Below are 15,667 nucleotides of genomic sequence, written 5' to 3' on the forward strand. Positions count from 1 at the left end.
AAAAACGAGAGAATAGCTTGATCCATAACATTTTGCCAGATTTTCTAAAAATTTGGCGTTGTCATAGCAACGCATTATGCAATACTAACAAAAAGGTGTCTTGCACATCTTCCTTAGATAGCAGTCACACATGCAAAATTTGGGGTTAATTGTTAAAAAAAATGAGAGTAGTTTGATACACAAGTGTTAATGAAAATATGCGGTTACCATGGCAACGTAATATATGATACTAACAAAAAAGATGTCTTGCACATCTACCTTTGATAGCGGTCACACATGCCAAATTTGGGGTTAATTGCTCAAAAAATGAGAGAGTAGTTCGATCCATAAGTTTTTATCAAAATATGCCGCTACCATGGCAACGTATTATACAATACTAACAAAAAAGGTGTATTGCACATTTACCTTTGATAGCGGTCACACATGCCAAATTTGGGGTTAATTGCTCAAAAAATGAGAGAGTAGTTTGATCCACAAAATTTTGCAATGGACCAACCGACCGACCGACCGACCGACCGACCGACCACCCGACGTCAGAGTGATTCCTATATACCCCCATACACACTATGTGTGGGTGGGGGTATAATAACCTTTAAAATAAACATTGATTCTTGAAATACACATGATGCTGCAATGGTCACTGTTATATGTGCAGGCATTCTCAGAGGTGCTGCTAGTGACGAAGACTGTTGTCTTTTCGGAAAAGGAATGCAGCTACATGTGTATACCTAAATTATTACAGGTTTTTAGTGAAAAGATACTCTGTTGTGATATTTTCATAGTATACTAGGGGAATATCAAACAGATTTACAGTGAGTTTGGTTTTAAAAATATACAGGTAATAATCACTCAAACAAGACAGTCACTGAATTTTGAAGGATCATTGTTAATGCACGAAATTCAACATATTGATATGGCCACAACCACAATGCCCGATGCAATCACTGCCTCACAATTCTCCTATTAGAACATTTGGGGGAAATAAAGCTTTTATGTGGATGATTTATTAACTACAATTGCCTCCCTTTAAAAAGCATTTGTGTTGCAAAATCATTTGCACTGTACAAAAATGATGTGTAAGATTGAAGTGATTTCTTTTTAATTACATTTAAATAAAGGCTTGTTAGCAAAGACTTGTGCTCAGGTCATATAGGGATTTGTCAGATGATGCTTTTATTACCTCATCTTATTTGCATACAGCTGTATACCGTATGTCCCCCCACAAATTACAACGGTACCCTCCGCAACGATAACTTTAAAAACAGTAAATCATTCCAAATACAATTTCAGGGTATGAAACTGTAACTCAATGCCCACATCTTACATAAAACCCCATCCAATTTGCTTCAGTGGTCAAAGAGAAATGAGGAATTTTGTAGAGCATGTCAGGAATATCTTCCCTACAAGTTCTGTCTATCATGCTCCCACATTAATATGCAGTTCCAAGAGCATCCAAGTGCTAAATTTGGAAGAATCAGACTCATGACATGCTTTACAACCAGTGGCGTATCTAGGGGGGGGCAAGGGGGGCACGTGCCCCGGGCGCCACTCCTAGGGGGCGCAAAAAACGAAAAAAAAAAACGAAGAAGAAGGAGGAAAAAAAAGGAAAAAAACGAAGAAAAAGAAAAAAAAAGAAAAAAGGAAAGAAGAAGAAGAAGAAGAAGAAGAAAACTCGCCCGGAATGGTGGGGGGGGGGGGGGGGCAGAAAACTAAATCAAACAAGATAAAAACAAAACATGATGATGACGCGGACAAAATGACCATGTTTATTGTGTTCACACAAGAATTCCATGTTCTGTAAGCTGAAATACAAAAATTTTCGGCTCGATCGCCAAAATTTATATAAAAAAAAGGAAGGTAAGAACAAAACGTGATGATGACGCGGACAAAATGACAATGTCTATTGTGTTCACACATGTCATTTTATATTTAGCAGGCAAAATGTTTCACGAAGCAGCGGCTGCAATTTCTTTCGTTCTGAAGCGATCACCAATTGGATCAAAAGAAGGCACCAACGGTTTTGAACATGGGGGGGGGGGGGGGGGGGAGGGGAGGGACGCAAAAAAGCCCCAAATCAAACAAGATAAGAACAAAACGTAATAGTGACGCGGAAATACACAAATTTCGGCTCACTCGCTCGTACGATTTAGAGTATTTAGTCCTCAGTTTGTTGGTATAAATCGTTATCTATACGGCCGTCACTATATCTTGATTAGAATTGTAAGATTTAATAAGCAAAAAATGACAAGAGTTCCATGTTTTGTAAGCTGAAATACAAAAATTTTCGGCTCGCTCGCTGCGCTCGCTCGCCAAAATATATCAAAAAACCCCCAAAACAAAAAACGTGACGATGACGCGGACAAAATGACAATGTTTATTGTGTTCACACATGTCATTTTATATTTAGCAGGAAAAATGTTACTCGCAGCAGCGGCTGCAATTTCATTCGTTCTGAAGCGATCGCCGATTGGATCAAGAGGACGCCAACGGTTTCGAACATACGGGGGGGGGGGGCGCAAAAAAAAAGTCAAAAAAGATAAGAACAAAACGTAATCATGACGCGGAAATATACAAATTTCGGCTCACTCGCGCGTACTATAAAACAGAGTATTTTTTCAAATCCTCAGTTTGTTGGTATAAATCCTTATCTATAAGGTCGTCACTATATCTTGATTAGAATTGTAAGATTTAATAAGCAAAAATGACAAAAATTCCATGTTTTGTAAGCTGAAATACAAAAATTTTCGGCTCGCTCGCTGCGCTCGCTCGCCAAAATTTATAATAAAAAAAAGTGATAAGAACAAAACGTGATGATGACGCGGAAATATACAAATTCGGCTCACTCGCGCATACTAATTTAGAGTACTTTTTAAAGTCCTCAGTTTGTTGGTATAAATCGTTATCTACAGCGTATCAGGCCGTCACTATATCTTGATTAGAATTGTAAGATTTGATGAGCAAAAAATGACAAGAATTCCATGTTTTGTAAGCTGAAATACAAAAATTTTCGGCTCGCTCGCTGCGCTCACTCGCCAAAATTTATCAAAATTCATTACATTTAAATCACTCTCAAAAGACCCCTTTTAAGTTCTTGAAAAAGCATATCATGTGCTCTTGGTTTAAAGTCCCTACCGGGATGGGGTTGGGGTTGAACACTTTTTCAGAAATTATAGGGGCGCAATTTTCGCGCTTGCCCCGGGCGCCGTTTTCCCTAGATACGCCACTGCTTACAACAATCCACATTTCTCTGTGACCGCTTAACCAAATTGACGCTGTAGAGCTAAGATGTTATATTTCAAGACACTGAAGCAGCATTTAGACGGTTTAATATCGGGTGTCATCAATGCGAAAATCTGATTGTAATTGTCCCCGCCGAACGAGTTCGAGCAGGGGACTATGAAACGGGCTCCGTACGTGTGTGTGTCCGTGTGTCCGTCTGTCCGTCCGTGCGTCCGTGTGTGATCAAAATGTTCAAAATGCTACTCCTTCGCCATTTCTAACCCGATTTTGATTCTGTTTGCTTTATATGATAGCACTACATGGGAGCTTTGAAACTTGTATACAGAATTTCAGTTGTGACCTTTGACCTTGACCTTTGACCTATATTGTACATTTTGCTTCAAAATGCTACTCCTTCGCCATTTCTAACCCGATTTTGATTCCGTTTGCTTTATATGATGGCACTAGGTGAGGGCTTCAAAACTTCTACACAGAATTTTGACCTTTGACTTCTTTGACCTTTGACCTTGATTTTTGACCTATATTGTACATTTTGCTACAAAATGCTACTCCTTCGCCATTTGTAACCCGATTTCAATTCCGTTTGCTTTAAGTGATGGCACTAGGTGAGGGCTTCAAAACTTCTACACAGAATTTTGACCTTGACTTCTTTGACCTCTGACCTTGATTTTTGACCTGTATTGTACATTTTGCTACCAAATGCTACTCCTTCGCCATTTGTAACCCGATTTCGATTCCGTTTGCTTTATGTGATGGCACTAGGTGAGGGCTTCAAAACTTCTACACAGAATTTTGACCTTTGACCTTGATTTTTTACTTATATTGTACATTGGCTACAAAATGCTACTCCTTCGCCATTTCTAACCCGATTTCGATTCCGTTTGCTTTATGTGATGGCACTAGGTGAGGGCTTCAAAACTTCTACATAGAATTTTGACCTTTGACTTCTTTGACCTTTGACCTTGATCTTTTTACCTATATTGTACATTTTGCTACTAAATGCTACTTCCGGCGGGGACATATATTACACACCGCGTAATTTCTACTTTTCCTTGTTTTTTTTTGGGACATACTGTATAAAAATGTGACAACTGTCACCACAATGTTACTTAACAATCCCATAACTACTTCATCTCACATCCAATTCAATGAAATTCAGTCATTCTATTTGTTTGATATTACAACATTCATCCATACACTTTGACACTGAGTGGCATTTCATGATGGAGATACAGAAGATTAAACAATTTAATATAAATTATGTTGTGCATTTCCAAGTCTTTTTTTCACTTCCTCGTATTATGTTCATATTCTGTATTACATTAACTGTTGTAGTCATCTTATTTGAAAGAATTTATGTGACACTGGAAATAAAATTTGAATTGAAATGAGATTGAACTGAAGCAAAACTGAAATGAAAAACACACAAAAAGAGAAGAGGAGGAGGAAAACTGAAGAGACATTTGAGAATCCCAGAAGTACGAGAAGAAAAACAAAACGGTCAATAAAAAGATTGAGATATAATGAACAAGCTTGCTTAGAAACAAGAGGACGACATGATAAAAAGTGAGAACCTTGGTACAAGTCGAAGTATGCCAAATTGCTTAGGTGTTATCCATGCACTGCTCCAGTACTATTGTCTGCATTAGTGCATACACAGTCAAAGTAAGAACACATGACTAAGCTTTGACTTGAAGGGTAGAGAGTTTGGAGCAACCTCTATCTTGCATATTTTACAGGGCAATAACATGCCGAGAGACACATTAAATTTATTCGCAAGCCAGATTGAATTCAACCAACAGGCAGCATATTACAAACACACTTTGTAACATGTTTCTCCTTGAAATAAAACGACTGAAGTATGTGAGCTATTGAAATAAGTTTCCTCTCTTTAGAATATATCAAAGGAAAATCTATCTATTCTCCATAACAGACATACCGCGACAGCCTCTTGACAAATCTTGTAAAGAAAACTTTGTGTAACCTATTGCACATCTCCACACAGTCCTACTAGGTTTTCTCTTTGCACAAATGAGAATAAACCAGGCTTGTTCCTTGTGGCACACAAATTGCATCTTGTCATGACTTTTATATAAGACTGGAAATCTGAGCCTCACAAACTGTACAAAGGAGGAAAGTTACGAGACTACAGAGTAATGCCAGCTGTCTGTGTGACAAATTACAGTCATAAGGCAAATTCCCTCAATCCTACACATGGATAATACTGCATACACATGTAACATGCATTTGATCATAGGATGGTGCACTGCACACGTACCTCCCAGTAGAGGGCGAACTTTATGAATGTTTTGTACAAGGGAGAGATCAAATCTATAATCATGCCGAGACTGGCTGTTATACGATGTGTCTCAACTGATTGATTACTCACACTAGAGACAGCCATTTTGGTTCCATCAAACTGAAGTTTCAGTGTACTTTATGTGGTTGTATCTCAGGAATATTTTATCTTTTTTTTTCAGACTGCTGATCATCTGCATGTTTTATTTTCAGTCAATGTTACATTGGCATGGATCATTTTTTCAAAAATCAATCAGGATATACTGCCTAGTACTTAGTGTATGAGGGAGAAAGGGGGGGGGGGGGGGGAATTCCCTGCTTACTGGCCGAGTTTGTAAAACACATGTAAAGTGATTTCATATGTATTCATCATTAATTTCTGAAGAAGAAATAAAGCCTTTATTTATATATATGTTAAGATTTGTGGTGGCATTATGAAAAATTAGACTAAGGAATCACATATGAAGGGAATTTCCATCATACCGTGAATTCTTAACTTCTTGCCAATAAAACAGTTTACAGGTGAAACAGGATGCTTCACATGACATTCCAATTTTTTCAATGTGCTGAAGACAAAATAAGCTGTGTCATGAATCAAATACATCTGCATCTAAAGATTTTACCATTTTATCCCTACATTATTGAAGTTCCAGACCTGTTTATTGTAGTTTAGTATACAGCATTTAATTACACAGTAAACTCAAACAGCATTATGGTGCAACATCTTAAGGTGTTTTCTTCCAATGTAATAATTTGGAATTACTATCCAGCCCTTCGGATATACTTACATATATCATATCAACATAGAAAATCAGCATCAAAAACAATGCCAAGACTTCACACTTTTATACCTACATCGTAGTATATTAGGAAATACATTGATTTGATGAGCTCGATATGTACAGCAGCATTACAATATGCAACGTTTCGTAACAAAATGTACAAGGTCAAAGTTGTTATGAACACTGAATAATCATTTACAGTAGTCCATATACTCTCGTGTGTTCTTGGTTTGTCTTCAATATACCATAAACATTGTACTGAAAAAACTTCATGTATGTTGTATATAACATTGCATAGTCTACAACAAGCAACTGACTGTTTGAATACTAATCACTCATTTTAAACTCACGTCCATCCTATACAACTTGTTCTTGTTCTTCAACAGATTTCATCATGGCTGTTCACAGATATTGCACAGGTTAATTCCGCCATGCTTTCCAATAAATCACTAAAAACTACAGCCAAAAAATGCAAAATAGACACACACAAATCCCCTACATGTGACAAATTGGCAAAAAAACATGAGGATGAAACTCGAAAGATAACTCAGTGTGACTTAGCAAATGTTTCTACACCTGCACAGATGCCTTTATAAAACGAACACTGAGTTGTTAGGTCATCCCTTCATTTACATGCATAGGTCGTGTCCATGCCTTCCATGACAGCTGAGGATTTGGTAACATGAACTTGACTTTTGACATGACCTGTTACAAGTGGTCATCATGAGGACATATGATTTAGTGTTATTATATAACTGCTACCATCATTAGCTGATGTCTTCTGGGCCCCATATCATAAAAAGTTGATATGATAGCAACTCTTGCTGGAATGGCAATTGTCATAGCAACGACAAGAATCCAGCTTCCTGATTGGCTGTTGCTATTGGAAATTGCCATTCCAGCAAGAATTGCCATCCTAACATCTTTTATGAAATGGGGCCCTGGTCTTGTTAAAAAAATGCTGCTTTGTCAAGAAAAGGCATCAAACATGACTCCATCTTACCATGAGCCTGATGAGTGTCTTGGTGGCACATGTTATCTCCAATACTATGCTATGTACCATTAGCAGATTATATTGAAATAATCTGAATCACCATTAAATCAACATGGGTTAATACACTTATCACGAAACTATGCGAGCCACAAAATGCTTGCAAAATATGGGGGAATCCAGGTTTGAGTAGGTTCCCCAACCTACCCTACCCTCTCTAATAATTGATTGAAATGTTTACCTTTCGCTAAAAATACTGCTCCCAATACTGCAGTCGTTCATAAAGCCATTTTATTCAAGTCATTTGGTGGCCGTATGAGTGGTGGGGACAACTACCCATGATCTTTGCCCTCATGTATGCTTCTTGGATTCAGAGTTCATGCACGGTTGCTGCACTTTAGATCACTTCTTGCCCTGCTGACTACATCATGATATTAAGGGTCATCATCTCCTCTTCACTACAGCAGTTTTGGTGAACATTGCATAGCTACTTTGACATAGCTCTTAGGAGACATGCTCTTGAGTTCTTGCAGTATGAAATCATGAAGCAGACGATCAGTGAAAACTTTCTGATAAAGCATGAAGGTTATGATGTCAGCTTCTTCACTTCAAAGAATGTGCCTTACGGCATGTGGGTAGTCAGAGCTTGAAGAGAGGAGTGTGTTTAATTTGCAAGTCCAGTCTATTCTGCCATCATGCTAGGTCCATGACGCCTGCAGCTACCAACTGAGCTGACAGCCACTCCAGACCATCCCACAGCCCCGCCCCACTCAACGCATCACATGGCTGGATGAACCAACTCCGCCCACAGCACAGTTTGTTGAGGCTTAGTCGATCACTGATGGTGTCTATGTTCAGAGCATTAGCTTGATCCTAAGCAGATTGATGAAAAAAGAAAAAAGACACTACCTGGTAAACATTTCAGCATAATACAAAATGCACAAACTAGAGAAAAAGACATGAACTCAAGCACTGACCACCAATGCTTCTTTTTTCACTCATTATGATAAAATGAAATGGGAAACAGACAACCTGCCAGGAGGATGGACAGAAGCTTGTCTGATGCAAACAGGTTGACTACAGAAGCATTTATGTTCTTTGTCATCTTTGTTTCTTCTCATATAGCGCTATGTGCGTGGTTGATACCGTTTGCTGACCATTGCTAGTCACCTGGGGCAACCAGGAGCGGTGGTCATCAATTGCCCTAGCAAAGCTAGGAAAGCAGGCTGTGCACAGGAGTGTTTTTGGCTAATTACATGTACAAAGAACATGAACATTACCTACAAATTATGAGGAGAAAAGAGAACAGTACCTGCCTATTTGCAAAGACCAGCAGGAGAGCATCCCTGAGTTGTTTCTCTGACATGAGAATCGCAAGCTCGTCATATGCCTCATCCAGTCTGTCACCATCAGTGGAATCGACCACGAAAATGAGAGCTTTGGAGACAGAAGAATAATGATAACAATCATTAGTATTTTCAACACGGCCACCACGAATGTGGGTGATTAGCATGACCAATTCATTGATTAGCAGTGACAAAGATGATGATGATGCTGATAATATGAAAACACTCAATATATTCAAAGATCACTTTCAATAGACTGTTTTTGGTAATGTATTCAAATTCTAAGCATGCTTTGTTCACAAAAGTCGCCCTTAGCGACCACAATGCTTGCCGGTAAATGAAATGCTTCGTTACTAGGCTGTAGGAAAAGAAACACCAATAAATTGCAATACATTACAAAAATGGTCTGTAACTAGAGATGTTTAAGAATGGCTTAATGTGCTATTCTTAAGACAGATTTATATAGGAGTTTAATGAACAAAAGTTAATGCCACTCAGAACACTTGAGTCAATGCAGATACAAATAATAAGGGTTTTCTATGTGGGTATATTGATCAGGAATTGCTCTAGCTTTCTGTACAGGAAATATATAAAGACTACTTAGTTTTGTCAGTTTCCAGGCATTTTTTATCTTTTATGAATTGATTTTATTTCTAGCATTCCTTGGGTAGATTATCATTTCCAAGCAACTTACTTACCCATCACCAAAACTTTTACACCTTGCAGTAACAAATATGAGTTTATTCATAACAGAACAACTTCTCTTCTGAATATAAACAGAACATCAAAAGGACTTTAGTCTGACTTTTGTCAGCAAAAGCAGTACATATACAAACCATGATCCAATGACATTCACTGTGAGAGGAACTCAAGAGGCAGCTCAGCAATCTCTTTACCATCTAATTACAAGCGGCAAGCTTTTTTGCTCCACATTAGGCATTGCTCCTTTGTATTGAGATACTGATTGGCAAAGACTTACCCTGTGTATTCAGATAGTAATGCTTCCACAGAGGTCTGAGCTTGGTGTCACCTCCCACATCCCAGATGGTGAAGTTGAGATTCTTGTACTCTACTGTTTCCACATTGAAACCTGTTACAGCAAAGATATTATAGTCAAATGCTTATATAAATAGTCCTTCAGTGACAGTTCTAAGAATGTATACTTTGTGAATATTATGGATGTCTATCTCAAATTCACACAAGAAACTAGAAATGTCGCTATGGCGACTGGTATGCCTCTGCCATAATGCATGGTTCTCCTAATAGGTCTATAGTACAATGTCTTGACAATGTGTGATGACAGTTTCACATAATTAGCAAAATATCTAAATGACAGGTTTGTCACCAACGTGTTGCATGTCCACTGTAGTTGAACTAGGTTGAATTGGATACTGTAAAAGTGGTTTCTTTCGCGTACAGAAACTTTCGCGATTTCCATCAGTGCGGACTTTTTCGCGTGTGTTTAAATTCGCGGTCGATAATGATAGCATTGTACAAGCGACAAGTTCAAAACATTTTCACGTGATATCAAATTCGCGGTTCAACCTCAAAGCGCGAAAAGCGCAAAAATAAAACCACCGCGAAAGAAACCACTTTTACAGTAAATGGCAATATTGTTTAAGATTGCAGGTATTTGGGGATTTGAGAAGTTTCACTTGACTTTTGACCCATTTATAAGTTTAAAGAAGTAAAATTTAGCACTTTCACTTGACCTTTGACCTTTTGTCCTTTTGGCAAGAATCTTCCAAGAGAATCTCTATTGGGAAATACATGCATACACTAAGTTTAAAGAAAAATCCTGCAGGCATCGCATAGATAAGAGGGAAATAGTGAAATTTTGAGGAGTTGACCCTGACCTTTGACCCCTGACCCCTAAATTCCCTAGATAATCACTGCCAGTCAGTACATGCATATTTACTAAGTTCCATGAAGAAATCTTGAACCATTTGTGAGATATGGAGAAAAAAGTGAAATTTTAACATTTTCACTTGACCTTTGACCTCTGACCTCAAGACCCGAAACTCTCTCTGGAGAATCTTTATTTGGTAGTTCATGTATACACTAAGTTTCAAGAAAATATCTTCAAGCATTGCATGGATATGAGGGAAATAGTGAAATTTTGAGTATTTGACCTTGAACTTTGACCTTTGACCTTGAGCATCTGGACCCAAAAGATGATAGGCACAACTTCACCTCCTCATACATATACCTGCCAAGTTTCATTACGATACCTCAAACAGTTTTTTAGTTATGCTGTCCACAAAATTGATTACGGACGGACTGAAGGACGGAAGGACGGAAGGATGGACAACCTGAAAACATAATGCCTCCGGCGACACTTCGTGGCGGAGGCATAAAAACAAGTTATCTCATACAGGACAGGTGAAGAAATTATGGTGTGCATTGATGCTCACAACCATTTATGACTATATACATTATAATCTGCAAAATCTTCTAGAGTGACCATCATGAAGAAGACTGATTTCACAACATTGCAATCATGAATACTGAACCACAGCAGTAATTACCGACAACTAAACTACATTACATTGTAAGCTATTCTTACATACATGTTCTAGACACATCAATGACTACATAGCTCATAACTGAAGAAAAAAACCCAGAAGTTCTCACCAACTGACAGTGAACTACTGGGAACTTTGAGGCATCATTAGTGGAAACAGCGTCAACACAAATGTAGCAAGGCGTTAAGATGTTAAGAAAGAATGAACTGGACTGATGCTCACCAATTGTTCGAATAGTTTGAATAAACTCATTTTGTTTCAGCTTGAAGAGAATGGTGGTCTTGCCAGCATTATCCAGTCCTAAAACAACCACTCTCATCTCCATCTTGGGTCCAATGTGCACTCGATTGTCCTGTTGGAGAATGCAATACATATTTCCTTTTACAATAAAATCTCCATCACAAAAATCTTACACTGAACCTAATGACTCAATGAAAGAACACACCAAAATGAAATATTTATTACAGTCCCTCCAAATGTAACAATTTAATACACTGGACAAGGAATATCAAATAATACTTTGACATGCAGAGATAATGCATGGAACATCTCAATACCTTATTGACACTTTGACTAACACATTGGTGCATGCCATTTCAAGGCCCATGGTTCTCTACACCCAAGTATCCTGACCATAGCGTATTAACCAATGATACTTAACCTTTTATGTGCCAAGGGACTTTAAGCAATCAGCACTAAGTGAAAGTTGACCCTAGTTGTAAAGTTAGCAAGCCCACCCAGGTTTTTCAATGTTCCCCAGTCCACCAGGAAGGCCATGGTGACAAAATAGGGATTAGGGGGATTAGGTAATCTCTCCCATTGATATTCACTTTTAAGTCATCTTTTGATCAGCATGCTTGCCAGTCAACAAACTAAATATAAGCACAGTAAGGTTGAAGACACAACATATCTAATGGTGTGACATTTTGACTCAACTGTACCCATCAATCTATGGCCTCATGATAGAGCAATAATAAAGGTTCTGACCTTTGTAAATGTCACTGGTATAGTGGCATCAAGTTGAATGTGTTCAGTGACCTCTGTGAATTGCTGTTGGTGGGACTGTAGAGAGTCTTGGAGTGATGTCACTTCTTGCTTGGACAGCAGCAGCTTGGCATCATCCTACAAAAGATAGATTTAGAGTCAACTTGGCTTTAGTCATGTCTCAATATGATTTTGCATTTTGTGGTGACTATATACGGTGTTTCTTTGTTTCTGTCTTCATTTATTCATTCACAACAAATAGTGTCACAATGACTACCATGTACTGCTCAAAGGTCTACTTTACCAGGTATACTCTTTGTTTGTCATTTCATCACATTTCCAGCTTCAAGAATGAGTCATAGCAGATGCAACTCAAGTGGGTGCATGACATGCTAATGATGTAGCCAACAAGATAGCATATTGACAATACAAACACTTGGCTTGACATTGTAATCCTCAATCACTGCATATCATAGATAGGCATTATGCTATGAGTTTATGCCGACTTCTGGATCTGCGTGAACATCAGCTGTAGCACTACCTAAATGTTGTCATATGTTTTGCATTGGAGTATTCATAAATCCATAATGTCAGAATGTATGTCATCAATCCACAGCTTTATCAGCCACAGGGGAACCACTACTATATACACCATATACGAAGCGACTATAATTTTTCACAAATAAGGACTTCCAGCAATTTTGCAAGTGGTGAAATTCATGTTCGTGGAACACAGCAATAAACAGAGAAATGTTAGCACCTGCCTGCCACATCTATGTCAGGATCATAGTGAACATTTTTGCATGTTGTTGAATTTCTGAACAGCACGTGACTCGTGCAAATTTGCAAAAATAAGAACCCTATGAAATAGATGGCGCATATAATACTTCATTTCTTACTCTGTTGAGGATACCCTCACAGTCATAGCTGATGGAGGTAATGCTGGACATCATGAGTGCAAAGTGTTCCTGCTGCTGTCTGAGAAGGTGGAGACGTTCCCTGATGTGAGTATCCAAGACACTGGCAGCTACTTCCTCCTGCCGCTGCAAAGTCTCATGAAGCTCCTCGAAGTAGGTCCGCACCTTGGCCCTGGCCATTTCTGCTGTCCCTGGAACCTATGGTGGACATCAGGAGTAATTGGGTCAGTCCCTGATATTGACATCTTACACAGAGATGCCAACTTCTTGACATGGAAAAACAGATGGAATATCCAAAAAATCAGATTTTTAAGAGGAAAATCAGATTTTCATGAAATCTTGGCACCATCACTAGCCCGTTGGCTCTGGGCAAGTGAAATGTCAGAAAAAATGTTTCCGCGGTAAGAACAGGCATGTAAAAATGTTGTTACTTCATCAACGTTGATGAGAAAATTGTAAAGCATCCATGAACTTGCAGCCCATTTAGGCTTGTCATTCAATGCTTTTGTAGGGGTTGCAGGTATTTAGCAGTATATCTTTCTATACGATAACGCTGTTTTCTGCAGTTTTCTGCGGTTGATATTGGCTTCATTTTAAATTTTACTTGAAAGATGAAAAGTCGTACTTTCAGGAGGCAATATTGTATTATCGTATTTCACACTGTTTATGGTACTAAATACTATAAAATTGTATTGGTTGACATCTCTGCTTATATCAATGAGATGATTTGGTAAAAAAGAACAGATAAAACAGAACAGATATTACACAAAGCCCCTACTTTCCACGGAATAACAATTACACTACAAACAAAAATATTATGGCAACAAAGGGAAAAATCAAATTTGCATAACTAGTTTTGGCTCATTCATTTCCAAATAAAGAGTGTGCAAACTATATCATAACTTAACTGTACATGAAGTACTAGAAGATACACTTGGAAAAACAGCTATTACATCAAGTAAAAAGTACTACAAATGCACTGAAATAAAAGCATGGCTTTGGATAAACCCTTACATGTCTTGGCTCTGCGACACCATCTAGATCCTCCACAATGCCAACACCACCTTCTATTTGCTGAATGATGTCGCTCAGCCTGCGAGCAGACTCTGATATCTCCTCACTGAAGACCCGGACCTGCTGGACTACCCCCATCACCATACCTCTTGAGGTGTCTGCCTCCTGCTCCAGTAATGTGTGCTGAAATAAATGAGAAATGACTTTTGATCATCAAACCAACCAATCACCATATATGCCAGTACAATATATGTCACTCACAACTGATCACCGGGGTATACAACGCAGGACAGAATGCAAAATTATCACATCTCACTACAGCAAAGACGGACAGTCTTTTCACCAAATCTAACAGGGGAGCTAGTTATCAGAGGAATGTATCAATCAGATTTAAGTTCATCATCCAAAGTCTATTACCTAGATGAAAGTTAAGTAAAATATACAATGAGCCATGACTTTACTGGCGGACTGCTGCTCCTATTAGTTCTCACCTTGTGCCCTCGGTGACTACCGTAGTCCTTGCAGACAAAACACATGAGGGGTGTTGCCCGGCAGTCTGTCTCCAGACAAGCAAACTCTATAATATGAGGGCTATGCTCAGGACAGATGGACTTCTCTTTGGGCTTCTCAGAAAGAGGAACCTGTCTGTGTTTAGCCAGAGTGCGGGTGGCATGGGTGGACTGGGCACAGGGACGGCATAGGTTGGTGCTGCACACGGTGCAGTAGATCTCTGCTTGGTGGTGCTCATTCTCATCACAGGGAACTCCACAGACCTGGACTCGGACAAGAGATTGAACCTAGAACCTTCAGCATGCATTCACAGACCGTCAATGTAGCAGCAATCAATTTATAAGCATGTGTGAAATATTTCTGCGTAAAAAGCAATTTATCTCATATTTCATGCTTCTGTTTGTAACATTACTGTAAAATGATGTTGATTATTGATGCATGTCACTACAATCCATACATTCAGTCCTCTGTATCATTACATTTCTGCATTTAAATCATGTAATTGATAACAATTCTTGGTGTCCCATTCACATCTAATACAGTACACTCCCGTTTTAATGAACAAGGTTATAACAAAGTAAAACTTAGGGCCCAAAATTATCGTCTAGATATCTTTGTACCCTTTAATTTGTTGAGATATAACAGAATTTCGCTATAATGAAAGAAAACTGCCTGTCCCGAGGACTTTGTTATAATAGGAGTCACCCACCGAAGAGCTGTCATACATACCACATGGCATTTAATTACAGAATATTTGGCTTACTTAAGTTACTATAGATGCATATGAAGCAAAACCTTCACAATTGTAAACCCTTTGTTTGGATTCTGCGTATCATGAATGATAGCTGAATGAAGGCATGTCAGTGCATTATGTTACTCAGTGCATCATACCACTTTATTCTCATCAGTCTTGCTGCTGTCTGAATACACCAGACTGCTGTCTTTGGATGTCTGCAGTCTCTCCAACAGTTCAAGGAGAGCAAAGTTCTTTTTCAGGCCCCACACTCCAGAGTCCGTCAGTTCAGTAGGCTGGCGGTCAAATGGACAAAGCATTGCCCGA

At 38.7% G+C, this 15,667-nt stretch overlaps 1 protein-coding gene across 1 annotated transcript; it reads right to left on the reverse strand.

Annotated features, from left to right (window-relative positions):
- Positions 1 to 7,843: 7,843 nt before the first annotated feature.
- Positions 7,844 to 15,667, reverse strand: LOC139717420 (E3 ubiquitin-protein ligase TRIM23-like). Its single transcript, XM_071628920.1, has 9 exons — positions 15,499 to 15,667; positions 14,589 to 14,870; positions 14,098 to 14,280; positions 13,066 to 13,281; positions 12,170 to 12,304; positions 11,405 to 11,534; positions 9,637 to 9,747; positions 8,624 to 8,748; positions 7,844 to 8,184 (listed from the first exon to the last, which is right to left on the reverse strand). Exons 1-9 carry the CDS (start codon positions 15,658 to 15,660, stop codon positions 8,005 to 8,007), a joined length of 1,524 nt encoding a protein of 507 aa, XP_071485021.1. The 5' UTR covers positions 15,661 to 15,667; the 3' UTR covers positions 7,844 to 8,004.

The sequence above is a fragment of the Diadema antillarum genome, unplaced genomic scaffold (assembly GCF_040938485.1).
Source record: "Diadema antillarum isolate AM-2024a unplaced genomic scaffold, OU_Dant_1.0 scf00000075, whole genome shotgun sequence".
NCBI lineage: Eukaryota > Metazoa > Echinodermata > Echinoidea > Diadematoida > Diadematidae > Diadema > Diadema antillarum.

Coding starts and splice junctions, on each gene's coding strand:
- LOC139717420 (XM_071628920.1), bottom strand. CDS start 15,660: ATGCTTTGTCCATTTGACCGCCAGCCTACTGAACTGACGGACTCTGGA. Junction 9,748..11,404: donor TCAAACTATTCGAACAATTG/GTGAGCATCAGT, acceptor TTGCTGTAACAG/GTTTCAATGTGGAAACAGTA. Junction 8,185..8,623: donor TGGTCTTTGCAAATAGGCAG/GTACTGTTCTCT, acceptor CAATCTGCTTAG/GATCAAGCTAATGCTCTGAA.